Source organism: Phoca vitulina, unplaced genomic scaffold (assembly GCF_004348235.1).
Source record: "Phoca vitulina isolate PV1807 unplaced genomic scaffold, GSC_HSeal_1.0 scaffold30, whole genome shotgun sequence".
Lineage (NCBI taxonomy): Eukaryota > Metazoa > Chordata > Mammalia > Carnivora > Phocidae > Phoca > Phoca vitulina.
This window is the reverse complement of record NW_022589733.1, coordinates 24,696,357-24,715,234: the sequence shown is the minus strand read 5'-3', so window position 1 is coordinate 24,715,234 and position 18,878 is coordinate 24,696,357. Positions and strand designations below refer to the sequence as shown.

The 18,878-nt window shown below is 44.8% G+C and overlaps 1 protein-coding gene across 13 annotated transcripts in view; it reads left to right on the top strand.

The window, feature by feature from the left end:
* ADAT1 (adenosine deaminase tRNA specific 1) overlaps positions 1 to 18,878 on the top strand; it is a 46,573-nt gene that overhangs the window by 11,220 nt on the left and 16,475 nt on the right. For 8 of the 13 annotated variants that reach the window (XM_032424205.1, XM_032424200.1, XM_032424206.1 and 5 more), the window contains 3 exons: positions 792 to 891; positions 9,140 to 9,226; positions 11,360 to 12,527. In XM_032424205.1, the coding sequence (XP_032280096.1) occupies positions 792 to 891; positions 9,140 to 9,226; positions 11,360 to 11,492 (320 nt within the window). In that variant the 3' untranslated portion in view covers positions 11,493 to 12,527. Of the gene's footprint in view, positions 1 to 791; positions 892 to 2,250; positions 2,986 to 5,732; positions 6,185 to 9,139; positions 9,227 to 11,359; positions 12,528 to 18,878 lie in introns of those variants that run through there. The other 5 variants (XR_004301780.1, XR_004301779.1, XM_032424203.1 and 2 more) reach the window with 4 other exon arrangements.

Genomic DNA, 18,878 nt, shown 5'->3' with positions numbered 1-18,878 from the left:
AATGGATAAAGAAGATGTGGTGTATATACACAGTGGACTCTTGCTCAGCCATAGAAGAAAATGAAATCTTGCCATTTGGAACAATGTGGTTGCAGCTAGAGTGTATTATGCTAAGCAAAATAAGAGAAAGACATACCATATTATCTCACTCATATTTAGAATTTAGTAAACAGAACAACTAGGAAAGGGAAAAAAGACACAAACCAAGAAACAGACTTTTTTTTTTTTTTTTTTACACTTTATTCATAAGACAGAGCGTGCACAAGCAGGGGGAGGTGCAGAGGGAGAGGGAGAAGCAGACTCCCCACCGAGCAGGGAGCCCAATGTGGGACTCGATCCCAGGCCCCAGGGATCATGACCTGAGCCGAAGGCAGATGCTTAACTAAGTGAGCCACCCAGGTGCCCCAAGAAACAGACCCTTTAACTCTAGAGAACAAACTGATGTTATCGGGTGGGAGGGGTGAAAGAGGAGATGAGGATTATAAGAGTATGCCTATGATGAAAAAAATATGTCATTTTCTTATCAGGATTGTTATGAGGATTAAATGAGAAATCCTGTTTCATGCATTGACTGTGTGCCCAGCATATAATAAGGGCTTAGTGGTTATTAGGTCTTCTAATGAAGATGATGAATGATGAACCTCTTTATATTACTAGATTCTGGAGGCCAAGCATCAGAGTGGCAGCCATTGACTCTGACCTGGAGAGAGAGGGAAATATTTTTGTGAAAACACTTCTGACGTTCACAGGAAACTGAACAGTTTTAACTCCAGAATCTTGTCTTTTCGTAGCCATCAGCTGGAGCGCAGTTCCTGAGCAGCCACTGGATGTCACTGCCAATGGTTTTCCGCAGGGAACAACGAAGAAAGCAATCAGGTGCCTTCAGGCCAGGTACAGCCATATTGGGGCAGAAGGAGATGGTGGTTGTGCAGGCACTGTTTACCACTATCTAATTCCAGAACATCTTCATCACCCCAGAAAGAAACCTTGCACCTGTTAGCAGTCATTCCCCAGGCCCTACTCCAGCCCCTGACATCCATGAATCGGCTTTCTGTCTCTGTGGATTTGTCCATTCTAGACATTTCACTACATGAAATCATATAGTATGTGGCTTATTTTACTTAGCATAAGGTTTTCTTTTTCTTTTTTTTTTTTTTAAAGATTTTATTTATTCATTTTGACAGAGAGAGACCGCGAGAGAGGGAACACAAGCAGGGGGAGTGGGAGAGGGAGAAGCAGGCTTCCCACTGAGCAGGGAGCCCAACGCGGGGCTCGATCCCAGGACCCTGGGATCATGACCGGAGCCAAAGGCAGACGCTTAACGACTAAGCCACCCAGGCGCCCCTTAGCATAAGGTTTTCAAGGCTCATCCCTGTTGTAACACATATCAGTCCTTCATTCCTGTATACCATTGTGTGGATCTGACTACTGCTTTTTGTTTATCCATTCTTCCATCGATGGACATTTGGGTTATTTCACTTTCGTGCTATTAGAACTGGTGCTGCTGCGAATTTTTATATAATGAGCTTTTAGGTGGACATACGTTTTCAATTCTCTTGGGTATACCTTGGCGTGGAATTGCTGGGTCCTATGATAACCCTGGGTTTTTTTTCTTTTTTGAGGAATTGCCAAACTGATCGCCACAGCACCTGCACCATTTTAAACTCCTACCAGCAATGTATGAGTCTCAATTATCCTACCTCCTTCACCACACTCATTATTGTCTGTCTTTTTTATTGTAGCCATCCTAGTGGGTGTGATGTGCTATCTCATTGTGATTTTGATGTGCCTTTCGCTAATAACTGTTCACGCTTCTTTTGATGTTGAGCGTTTTTTTCATATCCTTATTAGCCATTTGTATATCTTCTTCAGAGAAATATCTATTCTGATCCCTTTGCCCGTTTTTAAACTTGGTTTATTTATCTTTTTATTGTTGAATTGAAATATTTCTTTATATAATCTGGATGCTAGTCTTTTATCACAGACATATTTGAACATATTTTCTGCAGTTCTCTGGGTTGTCTTTTCACTTTTTGAAAGGGTCCTTTAAAGCGCAGAAGTTTTAAATTTTGATGAAGTCAGTCCGTTTTATCTTTTTTCCTTTGATGGTTTGTGCTTTTAGTGTCACAGGTAAGAAACCATTGCCTGATTCAACGTCACAAAGATTTGCTCTATTTTCTTCTCATAGTTTTATAGTTTTAGCTCTTAGGTTTATGACTTTGACCCATTTTGAGTTAACTTTTCTTTAAGGTGTGAGGAAGGGGTCCAACTTCATTCTTTTGCACGGGGATATCCAGTTGTCCTGCCGCCATTTTTTTGGAAAGACTGTTCTTCCCCCTGGAAGATTTTGAAAAGAACACTTTCTTGGGCTTTACCGCTAGGGATTCTGGTTTCATTAGGTGAAGCTTGGAACCCAAGAATCATTTGTGAAGCTCCACAGTGATTGGACTGGCAAAAAGGGCACCATGAAAGCAGGATTTTTCATCTTCAAATTGGCTTTTACTGAAATGTAGAGCATGTAGTCTGCTGGACATGGGACTCCCTTTGTATTTGAAATTCATGCATCTGCCTTACTGGTTTTTCTTTTTCTAAATGTTCAGATGATCCCACTCTGCTTTTCCCTCCCAGTAGTCTTTAATAGCCTGAGGGTGGGAGGGGCTGCAGGGGAATGGCCTCTCCACCAAAGGCATTTACATCTCGGGTCAGTGAGCTGCCCCTGAGTGACTTTTACAGGATCCCACCATTTACAGGTACAGTTAACCCTTGAACAGTGGAAGGCTTAGGGGCGCTGATACCCCTTGCATTTGAAAATCCATGTATAACTTCTGATTTCTCAAAACCTTAACCACTAACAGCCTGTTCATGACTAGAAGCCTTACTGATAGCATAAACAGTTGATTAACATGTATTTCATATTCTGTATGTATTGTATACTGTATTTTTTTTTTTTTTTGAGAGAGAGTGCACGCATGTGCATGAGTTGCAGGGAGGGACAGAGGGAGAGGGAGAGAGCATCTTAAGCAGGCTCCACACCCAGCGTGGAGCCCATTGTGGGGCTCCATTGCACAACCCTGAGATCATGACCTGAGAAGAAATCAAGAGTCAGACACTTAACTGACTGAGCCACCCAGACACCCCCTTATATACTATATTCTCACCATAAAGTAAACTAGAGAAAAGAAAGTGTTAAAAAATTACAAGGAGGGTGTCTGGGTGGCTCGGTTGGTTAAGGGTCTGCCTTCGGCCCAGATCATGATCCCAGAGTCCTGGCATCAAGCCCTCTCATCTGGTTCCCTGCTCAGCAGGGAGTCTGCTTCTCCCTCTCCCTCTGCCTTCCCCCCTGCTTGTACTCTCTCTCTCAAATAAATAAAATCTTTAAAAAATTATAAGGAAAGTACATTTACAGTACTGTATTTATTGGAAAAAATCCTGTGTAAGTGGACCCTGTGCAATTCAAAGCCATGTCATTCAAAGGTCAACTGTAGTTCTTTTCACTCTGAGTTGTTTTTCCATCTCTTTACTATTTCCTCATAAAAAGTTGTAATTAAAGTTTACAGGTGGATTTGTTTCTTTTTGATATGCTTATTTGCTGGCCCCAACACAGACAACAGTAACAACTTATATCTCTTTAGACTATTTTTTTATGTGTCTTTTTTTATGTGTCTTTTTTTATTATTATGTTAGTCACCATACAGTACATCATTAGTTTTTGATGTAGTGTTCCATGATTCTTTAGACTTTAAAAGAGAAAGTTTTGTTCTTCGCAGCCACTAACCAGGGTTGAAATGGCCTAGTCTGCAGAGTGAGTGATAGTTACAAAATTAGGGGTGGAGATTTTGGGTCAGTTTCTCCCCAGGCGTCTCCGGGCTTCGGGCCACTGTTTACATCTCTCAGGGGACTAGCTGTTAGCCACAGACCAGGGTGTGTGGGCAGGGCGGGTCGTACCTCCACAGGGACCACATTTCCTGCAGAGTTCCGGCTCTGCGCACAGGCCGGCAGCAGCCCCACCCACCCGGCTGTGGCTGCGGTTTGTGCTTTGCTCTTTGCTCGGGTACCAGTGCTCTTCTTCCCTAGGAATCCACGCCCTCTTTTACCTTCAGAGCTCAGCTCATCTGCCCCTGCCTTCTGGCTCACAATTAGCATCCTCTTTTCAAATTCCTGTAGTGCTGTTCTCCCGGCTTGTCCCAATATGTTGGTGCTCTCTGTTGACTGGGAGCACCTCACGTTCCCACACTCGCTCTGTCTCCAGTTATCCACGTGACTTTGGACGGCCCAGTTGCTCTCCGGGCCTCCGTGCGTGCGTACGTCTCTGTCAAATGAGGATGTTGGAGTAGATGATCTGAGGTCTCTGACAGGTTGTAGATGTCTCTCCGTTTAGAAGGCAGACTCCGTACAGGGGGGAAGTGGAGGGGGGAAAGAGCAGAAGCTTTACAGTTCAGGAGACATATTTAATTCCTAGTTCGCTTTCTCCCCAGGGTGTGACCTTGGGCACATTACCTCTCTGGGCCTCCGTTTCCCCACCTATAGAGCAAGGGGAACTAAAAGTATGTTTCACCCATGAATGTGGTGAGAAGTGCCGGCGAATGTGGTGCAGGCTTGCAGCAAACACCTTGTCAAGATTGATTTCCCCTTCGCTTGTCCAGAGAAGCGTCATACTCTGTGTGGAAGAGTCAGTTTCTTCTGTTCTAAAGACTCACAGCGTTTCTCATTGCTCATTCCCTCGTGCTGGCATCCTGGGACCACCTTCTTTAGAACTGTGGGGAATATGAATGCGGACTGCAACGTTAAGAGACATTTAATATACTAATGCAATAGGAAAAGAAAATATTTCATTTAAGTCCTTGTGTTCTTTTACACACAATGCAATAATAACAGACACCAGGTAAAGGACCCTCATTTTCAAGAAGCTTCATTTTACTCTTTTCCCTTAAGTGTCAAATTCTCTTCCCATCCCAGAGCATCCCGGAGAGATCATTACATGCCTCATTGGATTATAAAAGAAAAGGATGAGGGATTAAAAAAAAAAAAAGACACCTAAGTGCATCTGAGTTTGTTAAAGATAGGGCCAGATTAAGAATACCAATGTAGGGGCGCCTGGGTGGCTCAGTCGGTTAAGCATCTGCCTTCCACTCAGGTCATGATCCCAGGGTACTGGGATCGAGCCCCGTGTTGGGCTCCCTGCTCAGCAGGGGTCTCCTCCCTCTTAGTCTTCCTCTGTGTCCTCTCCTCTCCTCTCTCTCTCTCTCAAATAAATGAAATCTTAAAAAAAAAAAAAGAATACCAATGTAAATGTGTAATCTCTAAGAAATTATACATGTGTGTATAGCTTTCCTGGCTCTTTGATGCGCCAACCAGCAATGTTAGCCAACTCACCAGGAAGAACCTAGTATCCAAGAGTGTAATTCTTGCTGCTGAAAGGAACCCGGGCTCCTTGGAGAGTGGCGGCTGCCAGGATGGCTGTGGATGATTGTTGTGCTCCATAGATGACCTGAGTGGTTACTAGTGAGTAGGTCTTGTTGACGGAGGAATTACTAGCATGGTCACTCTGTTCTGCTGTTGAATAAATCTTCAAAAAGGTCTTATCTCTCTGGAGGGAGCTCTTTTTTCCGCAGAGGAGAGGTTCCCAGCATCCCCCTTCTCTCTTTATAGGTATGATACCTTAACATTACTCACAAGGCGATTGACTTAGGCTAAAAAACATTGATAAGAGAAAGGGCTGTTTGTTCCTCCAGAGAGAAGAATGTTGGAACCATTTACAGAACTGGTCTCAAGAAGCTGTTAAGCTCACACTGATGGCTTCTTACAGTGACCCTGGAGGCCTTGACATTTCTCTACAATATTGGTGGTAAATCGAATCCTTTAGGGCTCCTTCCAGTGCGGTTTAAGTGATGTGTTTCTTTAACAAACCTTGATGTGGAGCCATCTCCAGCTCCAGATGGGCACGGTTGATTGCTAAGGTTTCTTGTTTTGGTGGATGCTTCATTAATGCTCTGTAAAAATAAAGCCAGATGCATAGCTGCACATCAGTGTCCCCTGGGCTGTAGCAAAAGTTTCAGGGGTCACCTCTCAGTGTTTCAAGGGGAAGCGCGAGCGTCAGGGCAAGACACTAGTTTATTTTTGCTGATTTATTTTGCTGATTCTGGGTGGGTGAGGTGGGCATTGGAAATGTTGAGTCTGTAAGACTGTCTAGGCTTCCTGAACAATAAGATGTGTGGTCCCATCTCCTAAAATGATGAAACAGACTCAGAAGTACGAGAACAAACTGGTGGTTGCCAGAGGGGAGGGAAGGGAGGGGATGGGTGAGAAAAGATGAAAGGGATTAAGAAGTACAGACTTCCAGGGGCACCTGGGTGGCTCGGTTGGTTAAGCTTCTGTCTTCGGCTCAGGTCATGATCTCAGGGTCCTGGGATCGAGCCCCACATCGGGCTCCCTGCTCCTCTGGGAGCCTGCTTCTCCCTCTGCTGCTCCCCCAACTTGTACTCTCTCTCTCTCTCTCAAATAAATAAATAAAATGTTAAAAAAAAAAAAAGAACACACTTCCAGTTATAAAATAAATAAGTCATGGGGATGAAGAGTACAGCATGGGGCTACAGTCAATAATACTGTAATAACTTCGTGTGGTGACAGAAGGTAACTATGCTTACTGTGATGAGCATTTCCTAACATATGTAATTGTCAAATCACTACGTTATACATCTGAAACTAATATAATATTGTAAGTCAACTCTACATCAATTTAAAAAAATCGCCACGGGGCACCTGGGTGGCTCAGTTGGTTGAGTAGCTGACTCGATTTCAGCTCAGGTCGTGGTCTCAGGGTCCTGGAATTGAGCCCTGTGTTGGGTTGTGTGTGTGTGTGCACGTCCGTGCGTACTCTCTCCCCCTCTCTCTCAAATAAATAAATAGATCTTTAAAAAATAATCACCATCTTGGAGGTTAGCTACCACGATGCTATTTTAAGGAATTTCTTTTTACTTCATTTTCTGGTCACTGCTGTTACAGTTTTTTGTTTTTCCCTGTTGCAGTTAATGTTTGTATCCAGCAACCTTGTTCACTCTTATTATTATCCTAATTTATCTGGAAATCCTTTTGCATTTTTTTTCAATGTAAACGATCTTTTGCAAATAGTATTTCCTTTCCAACCCTCCATTCCTTTAATTAATTTATTTTTTTCTTGACTTGCTGTCCTGGCTAGAACTGACAATGTCACAAACATCAGCAAATAATGACTTATTCCTTTTATTTCTCGTCTTACTGGCCAGAACCTTCTGTGTAACATTGGATAAAAGCAGTGCCGTTATCTTATTCTTGATTTTAAGGACATGAATTTGCTGCAGGTTTTTATAGACACCCTTTTTGGACGTAAATACTGTCTTTCCTAGTCCTCATTTGCTAAAAGGTTTTAAATCATTCTGTGGATCTTGAACTCTAACAAATGCTTCTCTGAATGTTTTTTCTCACAATTTTTTTAAAAGATTTTATTTATTCATTTATTTCAGAGAGAGAGAGGGAGAGCACGAGCAGGGGGAGGAACAGAGGGATAGGGACAAGCAGACTCCACACTGAGCATGAAGCCCAACGCGGGGCTTGATCTCCCAACCCTGAGACCGTGACCTGAGCCAAAATCAGGAACCGGTGCTTAACCAACTGAACCACCCACGCGCCCCCCTTTTTTTATTTTTTAAGATTTTTTTAATTTATTTGAGAGAGAGAGGGAGTTTCTCACAATTATATTACATTTCTCCTTTAATCTGTTAACAAAATAAGTCTCATTAGTTTTTTGGCTTTGGGTTTTTTTGTTTGTTTGTTTGTTTTTTAATGTTAAAAGAACCACATATTGCCAGGCACCAGTTGCCACTCGAGCTCAGTTAAGGCCCAGGGGGAGCAGCTTGTGAGGGCTCAGGGCCCCCTGCTAAGTAGCCTAGGTGCCAGCCAGGTGAGGGAGCTTTTTGACAGACCGGACGCTTCCCTATTTCCCATATCCCCGTTTGGCCACAGTGTCCAAGCTGATGATACAGTCTGTGAGAACGGCAAAGGCTCTGCTGTGTAAAGAGGAGACCGCCCCTTGTTGGCACACATGCTTCCCTACTCTAAATCAGCTCGTGAACTGTGGAAGGGAGGGAAAGGAGGCGTGGATGGCATGGATGGGCAAAAGCAGGAAGGCCCCAGTGGGGTGGTGGCCAGGTGGGCTGGCCACATTCACCTCCCCTGATGTTCCAAACTATGGCCTGCATGAAGCTTCGTGGTAGAAGCAAAGGACTGGCCTCAGAGGCCCACAGTGCCCAGAGGAGAGTCAGTCCAGTGCTCGTCCAAGTGGACTTTATGACCGCAGTTCGCACAGGGAGCAGCACTCGAATCTGAAACCATTGCAGTGTCTTGAGCAGTATTACCCACAGGGCCAGCTCCCTGGAAAAGAGGTAGCCTGGTGTGGCTGGTAGGTGTCCTGGGGGGAGCTTAGTAAAGCCACTTCTGTCTTTACCCCACTTGAACCTGTCCCCTTGATGATTTCACTGCTGATGACACTTTTTTTCTAAGATTTTATTTATTTATTTGACAGAGAGAGAGACAGTGAGAGAGGGAACACAAGCAGGGGGAGTGGGAGAGGGAGAAGCAAGCAGGCTTCCCGCCAAGCAGGGAGCCCGATGCAGGGCTCGATCCCAGGACCCCGGGATTATGACCTGAGCCGAAGGCGGACACTTAACGACTGGCCATGCAAGCTCCCCCTGATGACACTTTTTTTTAAAAGATTTTATTTATTTATTTAACACAGAGAGATAACGAGAGGGAACACAAGCAGGGGGAGTGGGAGAGGGAGAAGCAAGCAGGCTTCCCGCTGAGCAGGGAGCCCGATTCAGGGCTCGATCCCAGGACCCTGGGATCATGACCTGAGCCGAAAGCAGACACTTAACAACTGAGTCACCCAGGCGCGCCCCCTGATGACACTTCTTAAGATGAGATTCCTTTTTTTCCCCTCACCCAAATCAGGTCTAGATGTTCTTCATGTGAAGAACAGGTGGAAATGGGGGTTCTGGCGCATTCAAACCTAAGCAAGCTCCGTGTGAAGCCTGGCATCTCTGATAGGGGCTGGTACATGTTAAACACTTCTAATAAACCCTCTTTGTCATCTGTTTCCAAACAGATCCCGGATCAGCAAAGTGGAACTCTTTAGATCATTTCAGAGACTGCTAAGCAGTATTTCAGAGGACAAGTGGCCAGACTCCCTCAGGTGACGCTGTAGACCCATGTGCTTTCATCTCTAGGAAGCTTCGTGGGTTAATTCTGGCTTACGAATGGCAGGAAGCTTTGGCAGGAGTCTGTGGGCACTTAATTACCACCCGTGCACTCCTCTCTCCCTGGGGCTTTGATTGCAAACTCAGATGTGAGGTGCGCAGGGTGGGTGGCTTAGTAGTGCAGTTACAGAGGACTGGGGGGGGGGAATTGGGGCTTGGCCCGTTCCAGGCTCTCCTTTCACCTTCCTCCAGAGGGAGAGCAAGGCGGATACATGAGTGTGTGGGGAGCAATAGCGTCTGTTAGGAATGTCACTCTCTTCTCTTTCTCTTTCGTTCACATCAGTGGTTGTGAGCTGCAGCTTCACGATTGAAATTGCTTCTAAGCAGGAGCGTAGAGAACTCTAAAACTGCTCCGGGGGCAGGTGGGTGGGGGCAGTTCCGACACTAAATACCCAAGGTCATTGCCCTCACTTCCTACACAGACGCAAGCTGCTCACACTTCCGACCACTGCCTACAAACTCGGGGTTTCCCACTACCCCCTTAGGTTCAGTTGTTCTCTGGAACAACTGATGAATTCAGGAAAGCACTATACTGAACAATTACTTTGTATTGTAAAGAATATGAATCAGGACCAGCTAAAAGAAGGGACACGTAGGGCAAGGTCTGAGAAGGTCCCAAACAACTTGTCTGTGTCCTCAGGGTGTGTCACCCCCCCCCCCAGCACATCACTCTGTATCTCCAGCCAGAAGCGGGACCCAAGTTTCGGGGTACAGAGGTTTTACTGTGGTTTCATTACGTCAGCCTGACTGAATAGTTTGCCACGTGATGTGACTGAACTCATTCGCCATCTCCCCCTCAGGTCAGGAGGTCAGACTGATAGCACAGACCCCACTGGACTCTGTGGTTAGTCTTTCTGGCGTGGCCAGCCCCATCCTGGTCTGTCTCAGGCCCACCAGGAGTCACCTCATTAAGTGTAAACTCAGGTGTGGTCAGAGGGGTCCACCATGAAGAACAAAGACATTCCTACCCCTGGGGAAATTGAGAGGGTGTGGTGGTTCCCTCACAGCAACTGGCAACAAGACCTGCCCAATTCTTTATCGTACAGCCATGGGGAAGGTAAGGTATTGCTAGAAACTTCTCTATGAAGAAGTTGGCCCCTTGTTAACTACCACCGTGCATACCGCAGTCGGTAATGATGTCCTGCAGTCAGTTTGGTCAGTGGTCTGTTTGCTCATTTTTTGTCTGGAAAAATGAATCAAACTGACCAGGGGGTTCCAGACATTTTGTGTGTCAGTGAAAACAAATCTGAACTAAGATCAGGGGAGACTTTATTCAAAAGGATCATTGCAGTTAGAGAGGGGCTGTTAAAGCCACAGCAGGACTGATGCCAAAGTGAGGACACGGAGGTCATATGGTTTGTAAGCATCTAGGGCGGGCGGGAAGGAGTCTTCCTTTTTGGGGAGCAGTGAGCAAGGCTAGAAAGAACCGGGCAGGGAACATGGGATGCACAGTCAGTGTGAGGGGACAGGTGGACAGGAAATGTCTTTTCTTGAAATCAGTCTGTTCTCGGTGGGGTGGGGGGGTAGTTTGTTAAGAAGGGGTCACTACACATTCTGATGCGCGCTCACGCTGAGGATGGGTCAGAGTTCAGGGCCTGGGAGAAGGACAGAAGCATAACTAATGTTGGTCAAGGAAGCAAGAATTTTGTCCAGATTGGTGTGTGGGTAGAAACAGTTCAGCTAGTCATTGAGACAGAATGGGAGTTTGGAGGGTCCGTCATAGGTAGACCTAAGGGGCATCCATGAGTCTTATAGGGAAGGGGACTTCTTTGCAGTTAAGCCATTTCCCAGAACACTTTAAACCAAAAAGTAGTTATTCCTGTTTTATCTGATTCCACCAGGAGCAGACAAGACTAGCATTGTTTATTATCACTTGTTTCAATCCATGTTGCTTTTTGGTGAATTTTCTACAATGGAGAGAGAGTTGCTGTAGGAAAGCATACCAAAATCTTCCCGTTCCTAGGTCTGTTCCCATGTCTCTGGTTAGAAATCTGTCGGCTGCTGGCTCACTTGGCCACCATGCTGAGCTGATCACTGAGAACCTGTGTGCTTGCTGGTGTGTGCATTAGGATGCGGAAGCTGGAGACGTACCACCAATACAAGGAGGCCGCATCTGCTTACCAGGAAGCCTGGAGTGTGCTCCGAGAGCAGGCCTTCGGATCCTGGATCAGAAACCCACCGGATTATCACCAGTTCAAATAAGAAGGGCAAACTGCAACAAGCTTGTTGGTAGCAGAGTGTTTTCCAGCTCTTCATACTGGACTGCTGCTTCCTTTGTGCTGGACAAGCCTTAGCTTTTCTTGCGGCCGAGTCAGGAAAAAAAAAAAAAGAAAAGGTCTGCTATCTACCAGAGCAACCTATCTCTTTGGACAGAATTCTGGATCATGGAGCAATCTATCCTTGATTGAAGTAGCTCCCTCTGCTAACATGGCATCTGGCTGATGACCTTGGCATCTGTCCTAACTTCTGTGTTATTGCTTCTCTAAAATATGGAATAAGAATTTGGAATGTGATGCTTTAAAAGGATTCTGCAGTAGCTCCATTTTGTGTGTTCCTACATTGATTTGGCAAGTATTTATGGGGCTGAGATGATGCTCAAATCTCTGCAAGTTTTAGAGCTTCCTTTGGCGTAGTGGACATGTTTTGTGTACCCAGCCTTTCTTCCTTGGGGGAGCCACCCTATCCTGCTCTGCCCATGGGACTTGGTTGAAGCAAACCTTACTCCCTGGCTGTAGGAATGGGAGCCAGCCCTGGACAGTCCCGGAACTGTGTGAGAGCTAGCAAGAAAGAGTCTCTCTCCTCTGGTACCAGGGACTGTGAGGGCCACCACACAGAGACGGGCAGCTTGAGCATGAAGGCAAGAACGAAGGAAACCAAAGTCGCTCCCGTGACCTTGTCCGGATGCCAGTGTCCACCGTGGACTCCAAGTATGTGAGATAAAATTGTATTGTTGTTTTCATTAAGCCTGGTTGAGTAGATTTTCTGTGGCTTTCAACTGAAAGAGTTCTGTCTAAAAGGCCAACAGTCCGTATAGCGGATCAGCAGCAGACCTAGCAACCCATCCTGTTCTAACCAACATCTGATATTTAACTCTCAACCTCTCCACACCCTAAATTACTGACAGAAAGGGAATTTCTCCCTGTTGGGATTATTCAAGATCCTTCTCAAAGTTCTTCAGCATTTTTGTATAGCTTTTTTTTTTTAAGATTTTTTTTTTTAATTCATTTTAGTTAACATATCCTGTACTATTAGTTTCAGAGGTAGATTTTAGTGATTCATCAGTAGCATAGAATAGCCAGTGCTCATTACGTCAGGTGCCGTCCTTAATGCCCATCCCCCAGTTGCCCCATCCCCCCACCTCCTTACGATTTTATTTTTAAGTAATCTCTGCACCCAACGTGGGGCTCAAACTCAAAACCCCGAGATCAAGAGTCATGCACTCCTATGACTGAGCCAGCCACGCGCCCCGTCATTTTTGTATAGCTTTGAATGTTTTTTTAATAACAGCTTTATTGGAATATAATTTACATTCCATACAATTTACCCATTTAAAGTATACAATTTAGTGGCTTTTAGTATATCCACAGAGTTGTACAACCATCACCACCATCAATTTTAGAACATTTTTGTTATAAATTTGGGTGGAGGGGACACTCATCAACCCAGTAGGGTACCCATTTGCAGCCACTCCCCATTTTCCCTCAACCCCACCCCCACCCCAGCCCTAGAGCAACCAGTGGTCTACTTTCTGTCTCTAGGGATTTGCCTATTCTGAACATTCCATGCAAATGGAATCATAGAATATGTGGTCTTTTGTGACTGGCTTCTCTCACTGAACGTAATGTTTTCAAGATTCATGATGTGATAGCACGAATCGGTACTGTATTCCTTTCTATGGAATAAAAGTAACATCCAGTTGTATGGATGCATCACATCTTATTTATCCAGTCATCAGTTGTTGGGCACTTGGGTGGTTTCCACTTTTTGGCTATTGTGAATAGTGCTGCTATGAACATTCTCGTACCAGTTTGTGTGTGAACATATGTTCTTAAAAATTTTTTTAATGACGGAAGTAATACATGTTTGTCCTAACAAATTATCCTTGAATTTTTTTCCATAAGAAATGTTTTATTTTTTTATTATTTTTTGAAGATTTTATTTATTTGAGAGAGAGTGAGTGAGAGGGAGAGAGGTGGGGAGAGAGAATCTGAAGCAGACTCTGCACTGAGCACAGAGCCCGACATGGGGCTCGATCCCACAGCCACGAGATCACAACCTGAGCTGAAACCAAGAGTCGGACGCTTAACCAACTGAGTCACCCAGGCGCTCCAAGAAATCTTTGTAGATAGCAGGAAAGAAAGGCAAAAGCACCACTCCCTGAAGGCCAGGCTCTCCCATATGCTGCTTTAATTGGGGTGATTCTTTGCCTGACCCCAAATCCCATGTTTATGAAGGCAGTTAAGGTAACAACTAGCAGGAGCTGTTATCCACAGAAGATTATGCCTCTCTCTGTCTTATGAGATACTATTTAAAGGATAAAGATTTGTATGAGAATGTAAGGAGGGTAATGTCTTTTTATTCTGAAGTTTTATGGTAAATTTATCAAATCAATACCAAAAAAAACCCTAGACACAAAAACCACCCCTACATTTAGACTTCAGAGCAAAAACTGGGAAAAACCTGAAAGCTTCATACATACACAAGGCAGCTTCACCTTGGGCTCCACCTGTTTTCTCAAGACCTGAAAGGGGTGCTCAGACATCCAACTTCCTGCATTTTACTTTAATCTCTTAAAACCCTTATAACCTCACCTATGCCTTAAAATCACCTCTCTGAAATATTGGCAGGTTCTCAAATTTCATACATTTAATTAGAACATGTAACTGCTTCTAATTTTTCTTTTTATTTTTTATTTAAATTCAATTAATTAACATATTATTTATGTTAATTTAATTAACATAATTAAATTATGTTGATTTATGTGTATTATTAGTTTTAGAGGTAGAGTTCAATGATTGATCAGCCTTTTTTTAAAATATTTTATTTATTTAAAAGAGAGAGCAAGAACAGGGTGAGGGGCAGAGGGAGGAGCAGGCTCCCCCCTTAGCAGGGGACCCAGTGGGGGGCTTGATCCCAGTATTCCAGGATCATGACCTGAGCCCAACCAACTGAGCCACTCAGGTGCCCCTCATCAGTCTTATAAATACCCAGTGCTCATTACATCACATGCCCTCCTTAATGCCCATCACCCAGGTACCCCATCCCTCCCACCCGCCTCCCCTCCAGCAACCCTCAGTTTGTTTCCTATGATTAAGAGTCTCTTATGGTTTATCTCCCTCTCTGATTTCGTTTGTTTTATTTTTCCCTCCCTTCCCCCATGATCCTCTGTTTTGTTTCTTAAATTCCACCTATGAGTGAAATCATATGATCGTTGTCTATCTCTGATTGACTTATTTTGCTTAGCATAATACCCTCTAGTTCCATCCACCTTGTTACAAATGGTAAGATTTCATTTTTTTGTTTTTGTTTTTGTTTTTTTTAAAGATTTATTTATTTGAGAGAGAGAGAGCGAGAGTAAGCACAAGCGGGGTGAGAGGCAGAGGGAGAAGCCGACTTCCCACTGAGCAGGGAGCCCGATGTGGGACTCGATCCCGGGATTCGGGGATCATGACCTGAGCCGAAGGCAGATGCTTATCTGACTGAGCCACCCAGATGCCCCAGATTTCGTTTTCTTTTGGTAGCTGAGTAGTATCCCATTGTGTATATACACCACATCTTCTTTATCCATTCATCTCTTGATGGACATCTGGGCTCTTTCCATAGTTGGCTATTGTGGACATTGCTGCTATAAACATTGGGGTGCAGGTGCCCCTTCAGATCACTACACATGTATCTTTGGGGTGAATGCCTAGTAGTGCAATTGCTGGGTCATAGGGTAGCTCTATTTTCAACCATTTGAGGAACCTCCATATTGTTTTCCAGAGTGGCTGCACCAGCTTGCATCCCCCCGAACAGTGTAGGAGGGTTCCCCTTTCTCTGCATCCTCGCCAACATCTGTCGTTTCCTGACTTGTTAATTTTAGCCATTCTGATTGGTGTGAGGAGGTATCTCATTGTGGTTTTGATTTGCATTTCCCTGATGCCGAGTGATGTTGAGCATTTTTTCATGTCTGTTGTCCATTTGGATGTCTTCTTTGCAGAAACGTCTGTTCATGTCTTCTACCCATTTCTTGATTGGATTTTTTGTTCTTTGGGTGTTGAGTTTGGTAAGCTCCTTATAGATTTTGGATAATGGTGTTTTATCTGATTAGACATTTGCAAGTATCTTCTCCCATCTTGTTGGTTGTCTTTTTGTTTTGTCAACTATTTCCTTTGCTGTGCAAAAGCTTTTTATCTTGATGTCAAGTCCCAATAGTTCATTTTTGCTTTGTTTCCCTTGCCTTTGGAGACATGTCTAGCAAGAAGTTGCTGCGGCCAAGGTCGCTGAGGTTGCTGCCTGTGTTCTCTAGGATTTTAGATAGATGCTTCTAATTTTTATTTTTTTATTTTTTTAAAGACTTTTATTTATTCATTTGAAACAGAGATACAGAGAGAGACCATGAGCAGGGGGAGTGGCAGGGGAAGAGGGAGAAGCAGATTCCCGGCTGAGCCAGGGAGCCCAACGACGTGGGGCTCGATCCCAGGACCTGGAGATCATGACCTGAGCTGAAGGCAGACGCTTAACCATCTGAGCCACCCAGGTGCCCCAGATGCTTCTAATTTTTAAATTCACTTTTTTCTAATCCTTTTAAAACGTGTTGTAGAAAATTTTAAATGGACACAAAAATAGAACAGTGCAGCGAACCCCCATGTACACATCCCCAGGACTTATCAACCACTGGCTTTACGCTGTTGTTACCTGATCTGTTCTCCCCTGCCCCCTCCAGTTGTTTTTCTTGGAGCTTTCTTTTTTTTTTAAGATTTTATTTATTTATTTGACAGAGAGAGTTAGCGAGAGCAGGAATACAAGCAGGGGGAGTGGGAGAGGGAGAAGCAGGCTTCCCACAGAGCAAGGAGCCTGATGCGGGTCTCGATCCCAGGACCCTGGGACCATGACCCGAGCCGAAGGCAGACGCTTAACGACTGAGCCACCCAGGCGCCCCTTTTTGGAGCTTTCTAAAGCAAATCCTAACCATCCTATTTCACCCAATAAAATTAACAGCAATTCCTTAATATCTAATTTGCACTCTGTGTTTGCTTTTCCCCTATTGTTTCAAAAATGTCTTTTGACTACTGATTGGTTCAAATTAGGATCCAAAAAAAGTTCCACACAATGATTAATTTGTCTCTTGTCTCACTAAATATGTAACAGTTCACTTTCCTTCTTATGTTTAACAAATGAGTCATTTGTCCTGTGTAATAGCTCACTTGCAGATTTGGCTGCTTATTCCCTCCCAGTGTTGTTTAACAGTTTCCTCTTTCCCCATATTTCCTCCAAATTTGCGGTTACGTGTAGAGGCTTGATCAGATTCAGGTTCAGCTGATTTGACATGAAAACCTCTTAGGTGGGGAATGCCTGGGTGGCTCAGTCAGTTAAGCATCTGCCTTTGGCTCAGGTCATGATCCCAGGGTCCTAGGCTCGAGTCCCACATCGGGCTTCTTGCTCAACCAGGAGTCTGCTTCACCCTCTCCCTGTCCTTCTGCCCTTACCCCCAGCTCGTGCTCTCTCTCTCTCAAATAAATGAAACAACTCTTAAAAAGAAAAAAAAGAAAACTTATTAGGTGATTCTGCATACTTCTTTTGCATAATCTAAAGAGGAACATCTGGTTGCCCCACGCTCAGTACCCGAGCGGTGGGTTCAGTGGCGTCAGCCTTATCTGTCCCACCATGAAGTTCCCTATCATCCTTTCACCTAATGGTTTTAGCAGCTGAGTCAGGGATCCCCAAGACCACCCTCAGGTTTGATGAATCACTGGACAGACTCACAGAATGCAGCAAAGCTGTTGTAGTTACTGTGGTTATTTCAGTAGTTATTTCAGTGAAAGCGTACAGACTAAAGTTGGCAAAGAGAAAAGGCACCCAGGCTAAGTCCAGGAGAAAACAGGTGCAAGATTCCAGTTGTCCTCCCTGTATTAGCCATGTGCGCCTGATGCTTTGACATCTGGGGCCTCTCTTACCCTCAAGAGACCGCCCCTAGGAGTCTAGCCAACTCCCAGAGATAGTAAAAGATTCCGACCACGCACTCCAGAGCTCATAGCCCAGCCGCCTGCTGTGTGGCTCTCACACTCTGGGCCACTCTCCACCCCGGGCCCAGGTGCCAGAAAACCAGGGACAGCTGTTGTGCCTCAGACACCACTGAAATGAGTCCAACTACCAATCCCAAGTCTGCTTACCCTGCCCCATCCCGCCCTTCCCCCTTAAAATAACACGTCTGGCCCACATGGCCTCGCTCCCTCTGCCTCCTGACCAACTCCGGTGCTTCTCTGTCAGAAGGAAGGGCTCCTTGTGGCCCAGCATGTCCTCTCCTCCTCCATTTTCAAACTCTCTCCCAGTGGACTTGCACACACGGCACTTAATTCTCCCAGCGACGGCGGGTGACCGTACAGAGTGCTGCCGGCCGGACCTCGGGTGCCGCTGACATGCAGCTTGCACGGCCCACACCCCGTAACGTAAAAGATCTGGCCCAAATGTCAGCAGTGCTGAGGTGGAGAAACCCTCATGGAGGGACTGTGTTTTAAAGTCACTTGAGGGGGGGCGCCGGGGTGGCTCAGTCGGTTAAGCGTCTGCCTTCGGCTCAGGTCATGATCCCAGGGTCCTGGGATCGAGCCTCATGTCAGGCTTCCTGCTCAGCAGGGAGTCTGCTTCTCCCTCTGCGTCTGCCCCTCCCCCTGCTCCTGCTCTCTCTCTCTCTCTCTCTCAAATAAATAAGTAAAATCTTTAAAAAGAAATAAAGTCACTTGAAATCGCTCCTCTTGTAGTTATTGCTCCAAATCTATACACAGTTAACTGTTTCATTTTGCTTTTCTTTTTTTTTTGCGGGGGGTGGCTTTTTAAAAAATTATGTAAAATATTTAGATGATTCCAAAGTTAAAACCAGTAAAAACTCAGGGGAAAAACAAGGTACATTCAAAGAGGTCTCCTGTCCTCTCCTTCCCCTGTTTGTCCCTTGGCCCAGCACTGACCAGCCATTTTTATTAGTTGTTAGTGGACATTTCATTCTTTTTTTTTGAAATGCTCTGTGAATAACCTCCATGCAGTATTTTGTGTTTTTGCCAGGGTATCTTTTGGATGGATTCTTAGAATTGGGATTTGCTGGGTCAACAGGTAAATGAACATATAATTTTTCTTTATTGAAATCCATCTTCAAGGTTCTGTTTCTAAATACAGTGAGTGGAAAAACAAAGAAAAAGCAAAATGCAGGACAGCATTAGTACATTCCATTTCAATAAAAAAGAAGGGTGAGAAGTTTACATCTGTGTTTTGCTTGTATATGCCAAACTATCTCTGACTCGATACAAATACAGGGCCCATGGGGAGGGCCCAGGAGCGGCAGGGAGACTTCTCACTGAATACCCCTTATATTTTGTTATTTTAAAAATTTGAACCATG